Source organism: Sinocyclocheilus grahami, unplaced genomic scaffold, assembly GCF_001515645.1.
Source record: "Sinocyclocheilus grahami isolate Dianchi unplaced genomic scaffold, SAMN03320097.WGS_v1.1 scaffold636.1, whole genome shotgun sequence".
Taxonomy (NCBI): domain Eukaryota; kingdom Metazoa; phylum Chordata; class Actinopteri; order Cypriniformes; family Cyprinidae; genus Sinocyclocheilus; species Sinocyclocheilus grahami.
This window is the reverse complement of record NW_015505815.1, coordinates 189,370-209,308: the sequence shown is the minus strand read 5'-3', so window position 1 is coordinate 209,308 and position 19,939 is coordinate 189,370. Positions and strand designations below refer to the sequence as shown.

Here is a 19,939-nt window from a genome sequence, read left to right as displayed (position 1 = left end):
TGTTTTAAGTTCACTTAAATTAAATGTTGTAGTCGACGCTGATAGCCTTGTGGGCAGCGTGCTGACATACAGCGCCATTGCGCTTCGGGTGTCACGAGTTCGAGTCCCGGCTCGCGGACCTTTCCTGATCCCATCCCCCTTTCTCTCGCCCACTTCACTTCCTGTCTTCCTGTTGACCTATACTGTCCTATCTAAATAAAACGGCATAAAAAAAAATTAATGTTATATTTTTCAGAGCCTACTAAATGTTAAAAATAATGTCTTTCAATTATACTTTAAAGTTGAATGGCTATAAGTAATGGCTAAAATTGAGGTGAAAATGCAGTTAATAGAGACATCAGTAGCAGTATTGGTATCAAAAATACTGGCATTTGTTAATAATAGGCTACTTAGTAAAGAGATGTCATTAAACATATTTAAAATATACCCCCTTTAGTTTCTACATTAATTTGGAGGTTCAATGTGAAATTATGACATGTTAATATGCAATTAATCATGATTAATTACAGAAAAATAACATTAAAACGACTGACAGACAGCACAATTTGTTTTTATAGATGTTGGTGTTGATCATATTAGTTGATATTGTATGCATTTAAATTTAATTTCTAATTTTATAGGCCCCCCAGAAAGAGATCGGGACAGCCCCCCTCCCCCCTGGCCCCCTTCAAATTTTCAATTCAATACTCCGGCCCTCAAACGAAACTAATTGAATAGCCCGGCTCTAGAGGAAGGCAATTTAATTGTGATCAGTGTAAAAAATATATATATATTTGCCACACTCGTGCAGATGTGAGGCCCTATTTATGTTCTTTGTGTGTAAAGTGTTTTAAATGACTGCAGATTAAAATGGCACCAGAAAATATGTATCTGTGTGAAATGAAGGCTACATTCAAATCACAAGTGAATGTGGACCAAATCTGATTGTCCAACTGCATCAACAATTGTTTTATTTGCATCCATCACCTCTTTATACTTTGCCTTGAAATTTTTATTTTCTTTTGTCATGTACATATGAACTTTGTCATGGCCATTTGAACTGACCAACCATCTACCATGGTGGGGAAACTACATGACCACCACGTAGTTTCAAACACTGAGCAGCTAATACAGTCATTTCAGTGACGCTCCATTTCATCAGTTCATAGATTGGTACTCTGGAATGAAAATATTAGTTCAACTTTTGTCTTGCTGTCAAATGCAACAATGTTAATGGAAAAATATAAATAAAATGACACAATCTGTGCATAAATAATGAAGATTTTTTGTTAGATTGGGCCAATATAAGTCCAGACTCCGATTCTTTGATAGAGATAACAGTTCGTCTGTTATTCCATACTGCCAACTATGGCAAAAATGTTAGTTTGTTCTGATATGCTGATAAAAATGTTTAGATACGAATATCCAAGCCAGCAGCACTGTCAGCATTAACTTTAGTATTTTATCAGCCTGAGAGGTTGACTGAGAAAGCTGTGAAATAGCAGGGCGCTTGGTAAAACAATTGTAGGATTTATTGAATTATCTTATTTTATAAATATAAACTATTAGCATTTTTGTTTTAAATTTCATTTGAAATTTTGACCAGAAGGTGGCACTGTTCCAAAACTTTTAGTCCGTTCAGAGTATGGTCCTAATGACACATACCGAGTTTCATAATGATACTCTAATGCATCTGAAAAATACAGCATATTACTACAAAATTCAAGTTTTATGATTTAATGACAAACTGTTAAAAAGTTATTAGCAAAAATAGCCGTTTTTCATATCTCCTGACCAGCAGGTGGCACTGTGCCAAAACAATGCATGTTGCCTTAGGTGATGCTTTTGATGACGTGTACCAAGTTTGGTCAGAATATGTTATTCGTTGATTTTTGCCAACATGGTCTGATGATGATCTAAGCTAATTTTGGTGAAATGACCAGCTAAAATTTTAATTATGCATTTGACTCCGAAGGAAACTTGTAAGCAAATTATAAACATAAGTGCTAGAGACTCCAAATTTGCTGTGGTTACTGTTGAGACTGTCCTCTATCTATATGCCAAATTTCACAACTGTCTACCATACGATTCTATGGGCTGCCATAGACTTGCAGAGCGAAAGAAGAAGATGAAGAAAACTAACGGATACAAAAGGTGCCTGGCTCCTAATGACTTCTTCACAACATCATCTGTGATGTTAAAACCATTGAAATTAAGATAATTCTATCAGAAAGACTCAGAGAGGAGGTAAACGTTTACATGGTATTTATTCTGTAAAGTGTTAACGGATGGTGGTGAGTGAGTTACAATAATTAATGAATAGTTGTATAGAAACATTCTTTGGCATAGGCCCCATCCTTTGTCCAAATCCTGGGGACGCAGATTTGGCTGATCCTGCCTGAAGATGAAGGCAGGGGCGGAGCCTACCCCCTATAGATGGACAGATATATATAACTTAAATTGCTTAAATGGCAGCTATCTTTCATAATCATTATCAAGACATATATTAAAAAGCTCTGGTGAACATTGCACTGAAACATATGGCTGTTTGAAAGAACATCTCCCGCTCAGAGCAGGTTTTAAAAGTGATATGGGTGAATTTTTGTGTAGTCATTATGCAGAAGGAGTTACAACTAAAAAAACGCTCTTAAACTCTGCAACTATGGAATGCCAAACCTGACAAAATTAGACATACATACATAAATATACAAAGAAATGTAAAAATGCAAAAAAATATAAATGAATATACAAAGAAAAGTAAAAAAGGGTTGGCCACCCCACTCACAACTGCTGCTTCTGTCACTTTTTCTCTTGACAACAAGTGCATTTATTCAGTCGCAGAACGACGTTTTGAAACTAAAAGGGCATCTGACAAAAAATCCCCCATCACTAGTAAGCAAGGACGCAGAATATTTTAATCGATTAAAAAGGCAACACGAAGAACAAGAAGAAGTTATGATGAAGAGTGCAAGAGTGTCAGAGAAAGCACTGAAGGCTAGTTATCTTGTGGCCGAAATAGTAGCCAAATCGAAAAAGCCCCACACAATCGCTGAGACTGTAATCTTGCCTGCATGCAAAGCCATTGTTAACACCATGCTAGGTCCACAAGCTGAGAAAGAAATATCAAAGGTGCCCCTGTCAAACAATAAAATTGGTAGGCGAATAAATGACATGTCCTCAGACATTGAAACACTCTGATGTATTGGACAGAGCAGTAGATATAGTTAAGTTCATCAAGGCACGGCCACTGAAGAGCCGTCTATTTTCGATTTTATGGGAGCGGAACATCAGAGCTTGTTATTACACACGGCCGAACAATGGCTTTAAGTAAAAGTTAAAAGCATAAGTAAAAGTTATTACATAAAAAAGGCTTTATATGAAAGACGTATGTACACTGAAAAAAATTATTTAAAAAATGTTTTAAGGTGTGTTGCAAACTATTTATTTGAGCTACATTTAAATAAAAATTTTTGAAAATTAGTCAACTAAATTTATTTAAATGTAGCTAAAATAAATTGATTGCAACCACTTTCCTTAAAAAAATTAGTAAATTAAATTAATATTTTCCCCCAGTGAAATATAGTAAACATTAGTAAATATATATAAATATAAAAATAGTAAATATATTTGCTATTGTTTATGTATTTATTCGATTAGCTTTTAATTGTTTATAATAACCTATAGCCCTATACTCTATACAAACATATTTTCTCCAAAAACATTATTTAAAAGAAAAAAGTTGTTTCAAGTCTGTTCAACATGATGTTTGAACGGGAAACCTGATATAATGGTGTTAAATCAAAAGCAATTGTTTAAACAAAGTGAACAGCATTAAAAAAAAATTCTCAGTGAGCAGTGTTGTTTATCATTCCTGTAATAACACAACTCTTTAAAAGAGGATCAGTTCTGTTGTACAGTTAAGTGAAGGAGCATTCTGTGAAATTCTGACCCTGATCGCTTTCAAGTGTGAGGATGGGGCATCTTCTGCATCCACCACAAACAGAAAGCCGTGCATGGAGGAACATTTTTTTAGAGATGTTCAGCTAAATATATCCTCAACATCTATATAGTGTTTCATAATGTATTTGCTGTCCATCCTCAATCACTCAAGTGTAAATGTGTAATTATTAGGTCTAAAGACAAACTGTATGTCATTCCACTTCCAAACAATATTGAAAGAGACTAAAAACTGATTCCTGGGGAACTACTTCTGCAGCTTTATACAGATATCAATGCCAATTGTTGTTATGCTTTCAATTCAAGTATATTTTTGTAAAATATATTTTTTAGAAAATATACTAAATTACAATTGTTTTAAAGTGTGTTAAAAGTTGTATTGTGAAAATAGACAAAAGCATGCTGCTAATATACTTTTTATATATTTAAAGATAGTATATTTTTTGTTAGTATATTTGCAATGTACTATTAAAACAGGTAATATATTACAAATACAATAAAGTATACTTTTTTTTCACTAGGGCAAGCTCGCCCTCTGGCGCTCTTTTGTTGAACAGGGCCAACTTGATATGTTGTGCAATGCACACTCAAACAGCAAACTCCCTGAGCTGATCGCCCAGCATCTTAAAATCCTAGAGGAGAGGTTCAGCTTTTATTTTCCAGCTGAGCCTAATGATGAATTTGACTGGGTCCTTGATCCTTGGAGTTCATCTGGACTGGAAAGTTCAAAACGCATGCCACTGCAAGTACAAGAACAAGTCACGGAACTAAGGGAAGATCGCAGTTCAAAAATGAAATTTCAAGACATGGCTTTGGACAGTTTTTGGATAACTGTGGAGAAAGAATATCCAGCTGTTGCAAACTTGCCATTTTCCACAACCTATTTGTGCGAATTGAGTTTTTCTAGCCTGACATACATCAAGAATAAGTACAGAGAGCGTCTGAGAACAGTGGATCAGGAACTTCGTGTCTGTCTCTCATCCATTCCTGACAGAATTGATAAGCTGTGTGCATCATCCCAGGCTCAGGTTTCCCACTGAAAGTAAGTCCTTTTCAATTGAGTGTGTGTGGTGGTCTGGAGGGGGACTGTATAGCATTAGTGTTTGTGTAGGGTGCCACAAATATTTGAAAAATTTCAAAGGGTGCCATGACTGAAAAAAGGTTGGGAAACACTGGTATAGATGGCTACAGTCATCTCATAGTCTTTTTCCGTGCCTCAAGCAACAACCGCAGCAGCACTGTAATGAATAGCTTTTTGAATGCTGTGGCCAGGTATGGAGTGCCTTCTAGGGTCTGAACAGATCATGGAGGAGAAAACAATGATGTCTGTGTGATCATGAACATTTTCAGGGGCCCAGAGATAACCAGCATATTGAGAGGCTCTGGGGTGACATGTGGCGGGCATATAAGCTCTTCCACTTCCTGGAGAGTGAAGGTATAGTGGACATAGATAATGAAATGCATCTCTGGGCACTTCATTATGTCTACTTGCCAAGGATCAACAGGGACTTGACTGCCTTTATCCGACAATGGAACAACCATGGGCTGAGAACTGAAAGACATCAGACCCCAATGCAGACCGAGGCTGTCTGGAACAACAAGGACAAAGAACCACAGCAATGCAAGAAATCTTTGGCAGAAGAGCTGGGCCAGCAGATGAAACGGTGGTTCAAGGACCATCTGAACAAGGAGAAACCACATCAAGAATGCAAGGAGCAGCAATGGTTGACTGGCCAGACAGAGTACCAGTACCACAGAATCCCTACACTTTGGACAATGCAACCTTTGAGCAACTTGTTGCACAATTTAATCCACGTGGTGGGACACAAGCAGAACTTGGATTAGACATCCTTTGCAATGTTTTGTCTTTTTTGACATCTTTAAATCAATCATAGGAAAGGATGAGTTCATCCTAAAATAGAACTTATGGCTACATGTTAAATGGGCAAAACATAGAGCTAACCTTTCAAGTTTGTTTAGAGTATGTTCCATTATACATTACTTTCATGTTTTTATTTCTTGGCACCAAAAGAACTGTCCAAAACAGCCACATATTTCTTGGTGAAATTTGGTCACTTTTTACATTTGTATGGACCCAAATAAGTCATTATTTTAATATGTAAATATGTTAAGATGTTGTAGTAGTCATTTTAATTTAAGGTCATGTGCATCAATGTCAATGTTGAGCTCTTCTGGAATGCTGGTCAAATAAAAGTGCCCAGTTCCCACACCAAAATTGTTTTCGGATTTATATTTTGATAATCAAATACATTTAGATCTTGCCCCAAAATTTTTACCAGAGCTTTTATAAAAAATTCTAAAGATTCAGATGTTTGCAAAAACATTAGTGCGGTTTTTATTTAATGAACACAAGCATCGATTTGTATTGTGGAAACTTGGCAAGGTTAAGCCATTTAAACTTGATGTGAAAATGAAAGTTCACAATTCTTATAGATGTAAAGTTCTAAAATGTTTATCTGCGTGTTATTTTATCACTGTTTGCTCTTCCTCTTCAATCAACAGTAACTTCTATGAACCCCTCTCAACAATTCTCTTCTCTAGTGACCGGCTATGTCTTTGTGTGAGGCCGAGGCAGATGGGTTTCAACCCCTCCCATACACTTGTTTGTCATAAAATTCCACTTGGCACTTTTGCTGAAAGCCCAGTGGAGGGACAGAATCTGCTGCAGTTACAAACACTAGGACATCCTCAAAGGATATGCCCACATCTTCTTCTGTTTGTGTGCAAGGCAAGAAGCAAAATCTAATTACATTACAAAATAGTGCGCAGCCTTGAATCAACATTAGCCAGCACTCCCACTGGAAGACAGTGTCCTCCTCAAGGTCTCGCCTGTTGCTCTCTGGTGAACTCTAGACAATGTTGAAGAGGTCTCGGACTTCATTTCTTGTCAGTGTACCTCTTGTGTTGGTAAACAAGGGGAGGAAAGCTGTCCAATTATTAAGCACCACCTCCCACAACTGGCCACAGGAGTTCAGCCCAGAAGTAAACTGCTGGATCATACTTGCCACTCTGAACATAAAACAAAAGTAATAATAAGACTTACAAAATTGCTGTTGTCAATTGTTATGGTGGAAACAAGCTTCAATAGTAATTAATAGTGAAAAATAAGGATGAGAAAATGCTCATGTTCAAATAGTTTTGATATTTAAATATTCTTCAGGGTGAGTAATTACAAGGGTAATATGCTAATATGAAATAAATGCTTTGTTAAAATAAGTACTTGTCATACAGTGAAAGTGTCATGGTTTCCAGTTGAGTCATATTCACACTACATTTCCCATCATCCCTCCTTCTACTCACCTGCACTCCTTCAGCAATCACCCAGTCACTTCCCAGCTGTCACTCATCACCTGCACTAGTGAAAAGGACACTCCACAGACACACACTGATTGTCTATTCTCGTCTCCTATTCAGGTTTCCCACGGCTCCTTGAAATCCTTGAACGTTTGCTAATCTGAAGAAGAAGAAAAAAATTCAAGTTTTAGAAAATAAACATAGATGCAGGTCCCTGAAAGTGCTTGAATTAATTTGGTTCAAGAAGTTTTCTGGAAAAAATTCCATATTATTCCCTCCGGTCCGCTAATGTGTTATTTTGCCAACATTTCGTGGCCTATGCATACTAGCTTGCTTGATTTACGTTAGTTACGTGCATTTACGCGTTACGTTAATTGTTTCCTGCGTTAGGTACCGTGACATGTGGCCAAGTATGGGGACCCGTACTCAGAATTAGTGCTCTGCATTTATCCCATCCAAAGTGCACACACACACCGTGAACACACACCCGGAGCAGTGGGCAGCCATTTTTTCGCTGCGGCGCCCGGGGAGCAGTTGGGGGTTCGGTGCCTTGCTCAAGGGCACCTCAGTCGTTGTATTGAAGATGGACGAGAGCACTGTACATTCACTCCCCCCACCTACAATCCCTGCCTACCGGCCTAACCTTTCCACAATTAATGGCCACGACTTTGTGTTGTACGTTGCCATGACGTTCACACACGCACGAAAGTACTACGATGTTACCTCAACGTTTCACAAACAGACCATGAAATTAATGTTGAATTGCTTTGCATGTTAAGATAATGTAAACCCATGAGGCAAGAAAAACGTCTGGTTACATGAGCCTAAGAAAAATCCATGCAAAAGTTAATCAGATCATTTTAGAATACAGTGTAGGATGTACCGAATATTCTTCAGTTTTATGCAAAACAAATACGACAAAAAGAATATCAGATCTCGGTCATATGGCCAAAAATAAATGCAATTGTTTTATTTTTTTGCATAGTTGTGTTTGACACATGAAAACTGTAACAATGTAGGCTATCTTACAAGGTAACATGATGTAACCTTGCTCTAACTTGAAATGTGTCCCCACATTAAGTCCTTGAGTTTGAGGGTATTGGACCTGGAACGTCCTTGAAAGGTCCTTGAATTTGACATTAACCAAGGTGTGCGAACCCTGCCTATTCTAAGTCTCCATTCTCCAGCTCCTCGTCTCCTGTGCTATTGTGTTCTACCTGCAAGCAAAGAAAGGAAAGTGCTCAGATTATATTCATCAGTGACTGTTAAATGTGTGAGTGTGGCAACTTACCTCTTCCGTGTTCATCCTGCTGCATCTGCATTCCATATCCTCCATTGCATTACCACTGTGATTAATAAAGCCTGTCTAAGTTTATGAGATTTGTAAATTATTCCATTCCTTTTTTACTCACAATTTGTACAGTGTCCCAACTTTTTTGGAATTGGGTTTGTACTTACCATCGTCCTTGTCTGTGTTTTCTGACAGAAAGCATGTCAGATTTACAAATAGACCATTGGTAAATGGAAAATCTCACCCTATATTATCATTCACTATTTCCTATCATAAATGGATGGATGGCTATCCATAAATGGCTTTCTGTGTGGAGTTTCCATGTTCTCACTGTGTCAGCTCCAGGTATGTTTCCCCCACCATCCAAAACATGCAGATTAGGTGAACTGGAGTCACTAAATTGACTTTAGGTGTGTAAGTGTGAATGTGAGTATTAGACTGATGGATGAATGGATAGAATACATACGATTGGACTATTGCCCCTGACCGGAGAAGCCAGTAGTACTTCTTCAATCTCAGATCCGGATGAGTCTATATAGAACTCCTCCCTAATTGACACTAAATATGTACAAAATTGAAAAAAAATCATTATTATTGCCATATTTTACACAACATATTTGAACAAATTAGAAAATAAAAAATCTTCAGAATTTCAGCAAGACATAAAACACGTCCTGAAATGACATCTTGCTTTTGAAAAATGTACACTTATAATCATGAACCTAGCCTGAAGGTCATGATGGATGGGATTGTGTTGGTGTAGGCTGTGCGCGCTTGCAGTGGTGTGGTCAACCTGGCACATGGTGGGGGGGTTTAAAGGAAATGAAACTTACTGGAAAAATCATACAGACATAATCATATAATATTAACTAGGCAAGTTTTATCTTGGCTTGACAAAGCCTGGCATTAAAAAAAAAGATGAAAAACCTTGAAATTTGATAGCTGTATGGTTTGTCAGATAAATAAACATGCTTTCACATGATGCTAGCATGTTTTAGAAAAATAATATTTTTCAATAGTGAATCACAATAACAAATTATTACTAAAAAACACTGTGATGTCGTCCAGACACTATCAAAATGCTGATTTTTATTGTAAGTGCATACAGCTCAATTCCATTCTCCCTTTCAACCTATAGTGTAAATATGTGGAGTGGCATCTGAATATGAATGAAGAACTATGTAAAACTGTGTATGTTTTACAGAGGTAAAATCAGAGCCAAAATGTGAAGACTTGCTCTGTGTTGATAGAGGCGAGAGTAAAAGGTAAAGGACTTTTAGTATATTTTTGTGGTTCAATGAAGATGCCAAACTTGCTGTGTTTGTCATACAGGTTTCATCCCATGATGCAGATTTAACAAGCAAAGGCCTATGGGCAGTACAACCATTCTTTCACCTTCAGATGAATATAAAGAGCAGATCTCCCCAATGCATTGCTTGAGTGAATCTGATTGGGACTAAAACTTTCCAACTGCAAAGCAATTATCTGTCTTTGGCTATTTACTTTACATAGCTCAAAATCTTCTGGCAGATCAGGGAGATGAACGCTTAGTGCCTGTTTGAATTCTTCTTCATCCAAATCTCGTTGCACCACAACACGGCAGGGTGGACTGGAATCTGGAAGTATTAAAAAAAAAAAGGTTACACTTTATTTTGATAGTCACTTTAGACATTCTACTAACTATAAGTAACTTTGCAACTACATGTCAACTATTTCTCATGGATTCACAGCTACATGTCTACTAACTCTCAGATTAGACTGTTAGGTTAGGTTTAGGGTTAGTCGAATAAGTTGACATATACTTGCTATTCAGTCAGTATGTTGTGGGCCCATCAAAGTAAAGTGTTAGAAGATATTAAGCAGACAGTCTACTAATACTCTACTAACTGCTAGTTGACATGTAGTTGCAAAGTTACATACTGTTAATAGAATGTCTAAAGTGGACTATCAAAATAAAGTGTTACCAAAAAAAAAACAATTTCAGCTTTCATGTCAAAAAGCATAAAATTATTTTTAAAAAGTATTCACGTGATATGTGAACTCACCCCTGTGTGATCTATACTGGCAAATGGTGGCTTTTTAGCATAGAAACTTTAAAAGTGATTTGCACCTTCGCTGACGGATCGGGCCACCACCACCTGAATTACGGAACATCTCAAACCTTTATATAAAAAACAAATATATATATATATACAGTATATATATATATAGAGAGTCATCATTGCATTTTCTAAGATGATGAAACCTGTTATTTTTTCAGTAATCAACTCAGTAAACAACAATCCTGTGCTATGAGCACTGCCGCTTCGCTATAGTTAAGTTGTTGTACAATTTGGATGTGCTGGTCAGTGTAATATTTGTCCCACCCTTCCTCCACTGTAATTGGATGGTAGGGTAATTATGACATTGAATAGTGCAGCATTTTATCCACTGAGCTATAAAAACCGGATTGCTCTGAGGTCATAACAAGTACATATCGTAATTCCCACATATTCTATTAACTTAATATGAAATGATCTGATTTTAATGAGAAAACATTACCAAATAACGGTTTTTTATATTTAAAGTCTACCTGTACATTCTTACAATGCAAAGTGAAACGTCCTAAGCATGTACTTGGTTACATATTTATTAGGTCAGGAACTTCCCTGCTTATTGAAGAGTTAAGTTTATCTTCATTACACCAGGGGCGTGTCTACGTGGTGGCCCTCTGGCTGGCCACCCCACCCCCACCCCCACCCCCACCAGATATCTTGCGATAGGCTTGTTTTTAGTAAATTTGTAACTGCATCTGGCAGTTGCGGATCCTGTGTAGGCAGCTGCCTAGGGCCGCTTTCTTCTCTTCTTTATACTTAATTTTAAGTGGTTTCTATAGCGTGATCTTAATGACAAATTTTGAAAGCGCATAATGTTACGCGATCCATGTAATGCGTGAGCAAGAATCTCTCCACTCGCAGTATTGTACTGAATAATTTACTCACCTTCAGACGAATATAAAGGGCAGATCTCCCTAGTGCATTGCTTGAGTGAATCTGATTGGGACTAAAGCTTTCCAACTGCAAAGGAATTATCTGTCTTTGGCTATTTACTTTACATAGCTCAAAATCTTCTGGCAGATCAGGGAAATGAACTCTTAGTGCCTGTTTGAATTCAGCTTCATCCAAATCCCGTCGCACCACAACACGGCAGGGTGGAGTGGAATCTGGGAGTATTAAAAAAACTATTTCAGCTTTCATGTCGAAAAACATGAAATTATTTTTTTAAAGTATTAACATATGTGAACTCACCCCTGTGTGATCTATACTGGCAAATGGTGGCTTTTTAGCATAGAAACTTTAAAAGTGATTTGTCTAGGTGCTCTTACTCTGCACCTTCGCTGACGGATCGGTCCACCACCACTTGAATTACGGAACATCTCAAACCTTTATATAAAAAACAAATATATATATATATACAGTATATATATATATAGAGAGTCATCATTGCATTTTCTAAGATGATGAAACCTGTTATTTTTTCAGTAATCAACTCAGTAAACAACAATCCTGTGCTATGAGCACTGCCGCTTCGCTATAGTTAAGTTGTTGTACAATTTGGATGTGCTGGTCAGTGTAATATTTGTCCCACCCTTCCTCCACTGTAATTGGATGGTAGGGTAATTATGACATTGAATAGTGCAGCATTTTATCCACTGAGCTATAAAAACCGGATTGCTCTGAGGTCATAACAAGTACATATCGTAATTCCCACATATTCTATTAACTTAATATGAAATGATCTGATTTTAATGAGAAAACATTACCAAATAACGGTTTTTTATATTTAAAGTCTACCTGTACATTCTTACAATGCAAAGTGAAACGTCCTAAGCATGTACTTGGTTACATATTTATTAGGTCAGGAACTTCCCTGCTTATTGAAGAGTTAAGTTTATCTTCATTACACCAGGGGCGTGTCTACGTGGTGGCCCTCTGGCTGGCCACCCCACCCCCACCCCCACCCCCACCAGATATCTTGCGATAGGCTTGTTTTTAGTAAATTTGTAACTGCATCTGGCAGTTGCGGATCCTGTGTAGGCAGCTGCCTAGGGCCGCTTTCTTCTCTTCTTTATACTTAATTTTAAGTGGTTTCTATAGCGTGATCTTAATGACAAATTTTGAAAGCGCATAATGTTACGCGATCCATGTAATGCGTGAGCAAGAATCTCTCCACTCGCAACCCCCCCGGCCACCCTATTTTGAGGCAGTGCCCCAGCCTGGCCCCCCCCATTTAAAATGCTCTAGACACGCCCCTGCTTGTAGCTACAAACTACAGTAATTTTGCTGCTTGTTTACACCTTACTGTGTCTGCTTTTTTCCTGGTTAATCTGCTTGCTTAAAGGGTTAGTTCACCCCAAAATTAAAATTCTGTCATTAATTACTCACCCTCATGTCGTTCCAAACCCATAAGACCTTCGTTCATCTTTGGAAGATATTTTTGATGGAATCTGAGAGCTCTCAGACCCTGCATAGACAGCAACACAACTGTAATGTTCCCAGACAGAAACGTAGTAAGGACATCACTAAAACAGTCCATGTGACATCAGTGGTTCAACTTCAATTTTCAACTCTCATACGTCATTCCCCCGGAACTGCTTCCGTTTACAACAGTGAGCGCAAGCTAGATTCAAGTGATTATTACGTTTTGAATATGGATATTTTTCTTACAAAAATGCATCGATTCGCTACAGAAGGCCTTTGTTCAACCCCCGGAGCCATGTGAGACACTTTTTTTTTTTATGGATGGGCGCTTTTTTTTTAAACGTCTTTTGGACTGAAGCAATGCAACACCCGCTGACTGCATTGATAGAGCTTGAAAGATCAAAGACCATTTTTAATATAACTCAGACTGGATTCGTCTGAAAGAAGAAAGTCATATACACCTAGGATGCCGCGGGGGTGAGTAAAACGCAGCCTAATTTTCATTTTTGGGTGAACTAATCCTTTAAGATCATGAGAATAGTGACGCCACGGTTCTGAACAACTCATGTCTGTCTGTCATTCACAAAAGTGATCCCGCTGTTGGATAAAGAAGATGAGTAAGACTGTCAAACTTAGATGCTGTTCTGTCAGTGGTTATAAGAAACTGTACTGCGCTATTGGCCACCACTGTGCAAAAAGCTTCTTAACATCTCAGTCTATACGCATATAATTCTGAAGTTTTAATAAACCGATTGTTCAATTAGGCTAATTTAAGTGTTTTTATGCAAAGAATAAAATTATCATTACACTGATGGTTGTTAACTTTTTAATTATATTATCCAAAGGTACATCAGTTAGCAAACCAATAGGCAGTAAAGGCTTTGGAGTCTATTTAAAGGGAATGATTGTGGTGGGGAATTTGGTCAAATTATGGCAGCAATACAGCTAATAATTGTTTGAAATCAAAGACGGCGCCGTCCATGGAGCCATTTAGTGTATGTGCACTATTTAATATGTAAAAACTTTAGTCCCCTGGCTACCATGTCAGAAGTAGCAATTCTAAAATAAAAAATTAAGCAGCAAATTCAGCAGCTTTTAGATCTTTTTAGTCCGATTTTGTCGAAACAAACTCATCGGAGCTCAACTCCCCTCAGCCCCAAAAATCAGTTGCTGGGGGCTCTCGTCTTTCTCTTTTTTTCTCCTCCATAGTACCTGTTGATTATATGTTTTGCGTGTTGTGCTTTAGAGGGCTGCATCAGGATTGGGATACTGTGGGCCACACGGGACCCAATGCAAATCTTGCAGGAGTAAACGGTTTTACCTTTCCTGCGGGCGGTCAAAAAATGCACAGTCCTACCATCCCACCGTCCCGCAATTTGGCACATAACAAGAATGATGGAGTTACATAAACACTAGGCAGTAGTAGTCGTAAAGTAGTAGTAGTAAAGTAGTCGGCAGTTTATGCAGTTTAAGGTTCAAAAAATATTATTTTCCACATAATGTACATTATTGTTTCTCCTCTATGCCCCGCCTTTCTGAAACGCGTTGTTTTTTTACAAAGCTCATCAGTCTTAAAAGCGAGATGTGCTCTGATTGGCCAGCTATCCAGTGCGTTGTGATTGGCCGAATACCTCAAGCATGTGACGGAAATGTTACACCCCTTACCATACTGTGATGCCGTGTCCCGGCCGGAGCGATGAGTCAAAAACATTAAAACCCATTATAAACTAGGCATTTGTTGCATACCTTGGGGACATAATTGCTGATTATAATGACTTATACCGTCTTTTTACGCATTGCATTGCGCCGCATAAACATAAAACCATGTCTGCATTTGTGATCGGAAAAAATGACAAACAACAAGCCCTACTCTACACTGCTCAAAACTCACGTTTGAATCATCCGTGGCAAAATCTTTAAATATGAAAACGTACTTTAACAGACTGTGAGTCAGAACAGCCGGCATTGTAGTCTACTCTCCCAGGAAACACTCCTCCATAAAATGCGCTGCACACATCTGTTCCAGAACAGTTTTGTAAATACAACTTAACCACTGATTTCCAGTCGTGTCCTCTTTTGAAAGACCAAACAAAGTATTTTTGCTTTCGCAACGAAACACACAGCATCTTCACAACATGGCGGCAGCGGTGGCAGCAACAATAAAGTTATGCCTTCTTTCTTTGTGTGAACATTTGGGCGGCGTTATGCAAATCTTCCCACACAGTGACGTAGACATGTGGGCACGTGTTTAAACGAGGCGTTTTAGGAGAGCGTGGACGAGTCTTAACTTTTATAAATCTCTTTTATGTTTGAGACTTGGATCTTATCTATTCACAAACAGCTTGTAACACTCCAAAGAGAAAGGAAAACTTGAAATCGCATCATATGACCCCTTTAACGCAGTTTTATCATAGGCAGAATGCAAAATATAATTAATTACAAGCATTTCAGTCAAATGTAATTTATGCAATATTTCAAACCTTTAACCCACAGGGGAAAAAATCAACCCATTGTAACAGTTAAAAAGAAGCCCAATTATGTGGGAAAAAAGGCAGACTTGACAACCCTGCATCCAAAACGAGCTGCAGGAGTCAGAGTCACGGGTCAAGAGTAATGAGAGATGACTGATAAGACCATGGTGGAGGATTTGCTGCTCCACAGATCCTGAGCTCATTGACAAATATCTTATCTCTTTACACGGAGTATGCGAGATCACAAAATCAAAAGTGAACAGTGAGCACTCATTCAACAGTGATTTCAATACCCCACATTTTGATAGCAGCCCCCTGATGCGCGAACATTATATACTGTACAATATTAGTGTTTAGACGGGCAGGAGTGGGCGAGAGGGGAACACACACGATGTGGGAGCAGGCAGTAATGGTCAAAAATTCAGCGGGAGCGCAATTATGAAAACAGTACCGCACAGAGCTCTACCATCGATATCAAAATACTGAAGATTATTTTTAATGACATGCCTGAGCGACCGAAAGATAACATTTTCATTACTGCAAATCATTGTTTTGAGTGTTGATCAAATTTGTACACATCTGCGTACATGTAGTCACCTTTGTAATATGACAAGTACAGGAAATTAAGCAAACAAAAGCAATTACCACACTGAAACAGACTGTTACCATCATTGTGGTTGCATTGTTTCCACTTCTTCCGACTCAAGCTCATACATATATGGCTCTATCACAGTATTTACCATCTCGAGTATCAAAAACAACATGTTGTGAAGGAGGGCATGGATATGGTGTGATGAAGTTAGCCAATCACAGCAGTGGCTGTTTATTTCCATTTCTCCAAGAGGTAATGCCCCATGAAGCTGAGTGTTTTTCACAGAGAGTAAAATTGTGGATGGAAAATTATCATTTTGACAAATATTGGACCTTTATTTGTACAAAAATACACTTCATAGAAGTTTATAAACTAACCTCAAGAAACATCTGAAACGGCATAAACCTTAAGAGTTGCTTTGTTTCCGCAAATTTTTTCCACAGTGAAACATATTCCACACTGATGATATAAAACAGTTCTTTCTTAAGTGAATCTTCATGTAGTAATTAAGGGTTCTATTATATCTGAAAGTCTTCCCACACTGACCAAATATAAATGGCTTCTCTCCAGTGTGAATTCTCATGGGGACTTTAAGGCATCCATATTGATCTACACTCCTCTCCAGTGGGAATTTTCATGTGCTTGTTAAGGATTCCTTTTCAGCTGAAACTTTTTCCACAGTAGCTGCGTTTCACACGTCTGCGGTGCAGTGTGGCTCTGATACGGCCACTGATGATGACTGAGGACACTCGTAGTCAATGCTTGTGTTTATTCCAGCCGCGCCACGCACGTTTCTGAAGGGCTCTCTGTGCTGCTTCTGTAAAGATACACGCATACGCCTCCTTTGAATAAATATAGCCAAAATCCATTGTCATGACTTATTGCGAGAGGCAAAAGTTACGTTTTAGTCACATAACATTGGTTAATGGAAACGCCGTCATTTCACAGTACTTTTTATCGACATTTTTTAAATATCGCCAAAGTTTTGCACAAATCTGTAATGGAAACGCACCTATTGTTTGCAGGTGAAAGGCTTCTCTCCAGTATGAATTGGCATGTGGACTTCAAGATGTCCTTTTTTAGTGAAACTCTTACCACACTGCATGCATTTGTAAGGCTTCTCTCCAGTGTGAACTCTCATGTGGGCTTTAAGGTTCCCATGTTGATCAAAACTCTTTCCACACTGAGTGCATGTGTAAGGTTTCTCTCCAGTATGAACTCTAATGTGGACTTTAAGGTTCCCATGTTGATCAAAACTCTTTCCACACTGAGTGCATGTGTAAGGCTTCTCTCCAGTGTGAATTCTCATGTGGACTTTAAGGTTCCCATGTTGATCAAAACTCTTTCCACACTGAGGGCATGTGTATGGCTTTTCTCCAGAGTGAATTCTCATGTGGACTTTAAGGTTTCCATGTCGTTTGAAACTCTCTCCACACTGAGGGCATGTGTAAGGCTTCTCTCCAGAGTGAATTCGCATGTGCCTGGTAAGGCTTCCTTTTATAGTGAAGCTCATTCCACACTGTTGGCAGGTGAAAGGTCTCTCCCCAGTGTGAACTCTCATGTGATAATTAAGGTTTCCTTTTCGGCTGAAACTCTTTCCACACTGTTGACAGGTGAAAGGGCTCTCTCCAGTGTGAACCCTCATGTGGACTTCAAGGTTTCCATGTTGATTAAAACTCTTTCCACACCGAGGGCATGTGTAAGGCTTCTCTCCAGTGTGGATTCCCATGTGCCTGGTAAGGCTTCTTTTTACAGTGAAGCTTATTCCACACTGTTGGCAGGTGAAAGGGCTCTCTCCAGTTTGAATTTTTATGTGGACTTTAAGGTTCCCATCTTGCTTTCCACGTTGAGGGTATGTGTAAGACTTCTCTCCTGTGTGAAGTTTTAGGTGAGCCTGAAGATTTCCATGTTGACTGAACCTCTTCCCACATTGAAAGCAAGCAAAATGATTTCTTGTTCCTATCTTTCGAACTTTTTTTTGTGAGAAAGTATTTTCAGTCTGTGAGTAACTAAAAGATTCATCTTCAGTAATGAAATCATGATGTTTCTCATATTGATCTTTCTCTTCTATATGATTCAGTATGTCACTCTCCACTTTCAGCGGCATCAGTTCTAAGGTGAAAAAGAAACAAAAAAGTTAACCCCAGTTTAATGGCACAAAGCAAAAGACATCAAAACTAAAAACATACAGATAGAACCTGTACTCACTAAGCCATGGGTTTTCAACCATGTTCCTGGAGCCACCCCAACAGTGCACATTTTGTCTCTAATCAAACACACCTGATTGAGGTCATCAGATCATTAGTAGAGACTCCATGGCCTGAAATGGGTGTGTAGTTCAGTGTAGTAGGCTGCAGTCTCAAGGCCTTTTCACACGGAGCACGATGCAAAAAAGCTTGGTGAATTGCAGACGAACGGTACTTCCACACCGAGCACGAAATGATTTATCACCTTCAGCTAATTCTCGCTTACACGCTAGGGGGCGCTGACCAACAATGCATTTTTCCTCAGTTATGTATCTCGTATATGGAGTTAACATCGTCCGTTGCTCAATATACAACATTAAATTAAGATAAATAAAGTTTGGTTTTACACCAGAAACAAACCATCTATAATGCTTACAAGAATACATCTTAAAATGTACTCTTCCCTCATGTAAAATGTAAATGTAAAACCCACTTATCATTTGTCATAAACATCATTTATTGTTATGGAAATACCATGAGCTGCATAACAACACGTACAGAAAATATATCGTCACTGCCGCATACAACGTCGGTCTGTCGTCGGGGAACATGAGTGAGTACAAAGCATCGTGCTATGCTCTCCAACTGGCGGTAAGAGTTGCCAAACTCCGATACAGGGAACGAATAGAGTCTCATTTTCAGCTAAATGACTCCCGACGCATGTGGCAGGGACTGAGAACCATCTGTACCTTTGGAAATAAATCTTCTGCAGCTGTGAGAGCAGACACATTGCTGGCTGACGAGTTAAACTCTTTCTACAGCCGCTTTGAATGCAATCAAGGCAGCGCAACTCTGCCGATCAGCACGTCAGGAAGCTGCAGACAGAGCAGTGATAATCATGTAATCACTGTGTCGGAGGACGAGGATCGGAGGGCTCTAAAGCGAGTGGACGTCAGGAAAGCAGCAGGTCCTGATGGGATTTCTGGCCGTGTTCTGAGGTCCTGTGCTGATCAGCTCGCTGGTTTGTTTACATCCATCTTTAATGAGTTCTTTGCTACCTCGATGGTTCCCACCCCCCTTTAAAAAATCTGTCATCATCCCTGTGCCTAAGAACAATAACCCCTCTTGCCTGAATGACTATCGTCCAGTTGCCCTCACGTCAATAGTCATGAAGGTCTTTGAAAAACCTATAAAGAACAACATTTGCTCCTCCATCCCTGATACTTTGGACCCTCTTCAGTTTGCCTATCGCCCCAACAGATCTACTGAAGATGCCATCTCTCACGTCCTGCACTCTTCCCTCATGCACATCGACAGCAGCAATGGGAACTATGTAAGGCTGCTATTCATCGACTATAGCTCAGCTTTCAATACTATAGTCCCCATCAAGCTAGCTTCTAAACTCATGGACCTCGGCCTGAATTCTTCACTCGGCAACTGGATTCTAGATTTCCTCACTGGTCGACCTCAAGTGGTGAAAGTAGGCCAGTTCACCTCCAACTCCATCACCCTGAACGTGGGAGGGCTGTGTCATGAGTCCTCTGCTCTACTCTCTCTACACACATGACTGCGTGTCTTCCCACAGCTCCGAGGTAGAGAAACTCACATCATGGTGCCAGGACAATTGTCTCTCTATGAATGTGAGTAAAACTAAAGAGCTGATTGTGGACTTCAGGAAGAGACAGCAG

At 38.9% G+C, this 19,939-nt stretch overlaps 1 protein-coding gene and 1 long non-coding RNA gene across 2 annotated transcripts in view; both read right to left on the bottom strand.

The window, feature by feature from the left end:
- Positions 1-2,358: 2,358 nt before the first annotated feature.
- On the bottom strand, positions 2,359-15,685 carry LOC107558223 (uncharacterized). Its single transcript, XR_001605468.1, has 3 exons — positions 15,604-15,685; positions 15,342-15,343; positions 2,359-2,373 (listed from the first exon to the last, which is right to left on the bottom strand). It is a non-coding gene; the product is annotated as an uncharacterized lncRNA (long non-coding RNA).
- A 327-nt stretch (positions 15,686-16,012) lies between these two features.
- Positions 16,013-19,939, bottom strand: part of LOC107558220 (zinc finger protein 239-like) — a 26,328-nt gene continuing 22,401 nt past the window's right edge. Inside the window, exons 3-4 of the mRNA XM_016241851.1 lie at positions 17,078-18,177; positions 16,013-16,882 (exon numbers count right to left, since the gene is read on the bottom strand). Of these exons, the coding sequence (XP_016097337.1) occupies positions 17,078-18,177 (1,100 nt within the window). The 3' untranslated portion in view covers positions 16,013-16,882. The remainder of the gene's footprint in view (positions 16,883-17,077; positions 18,178-19,939) is intronic.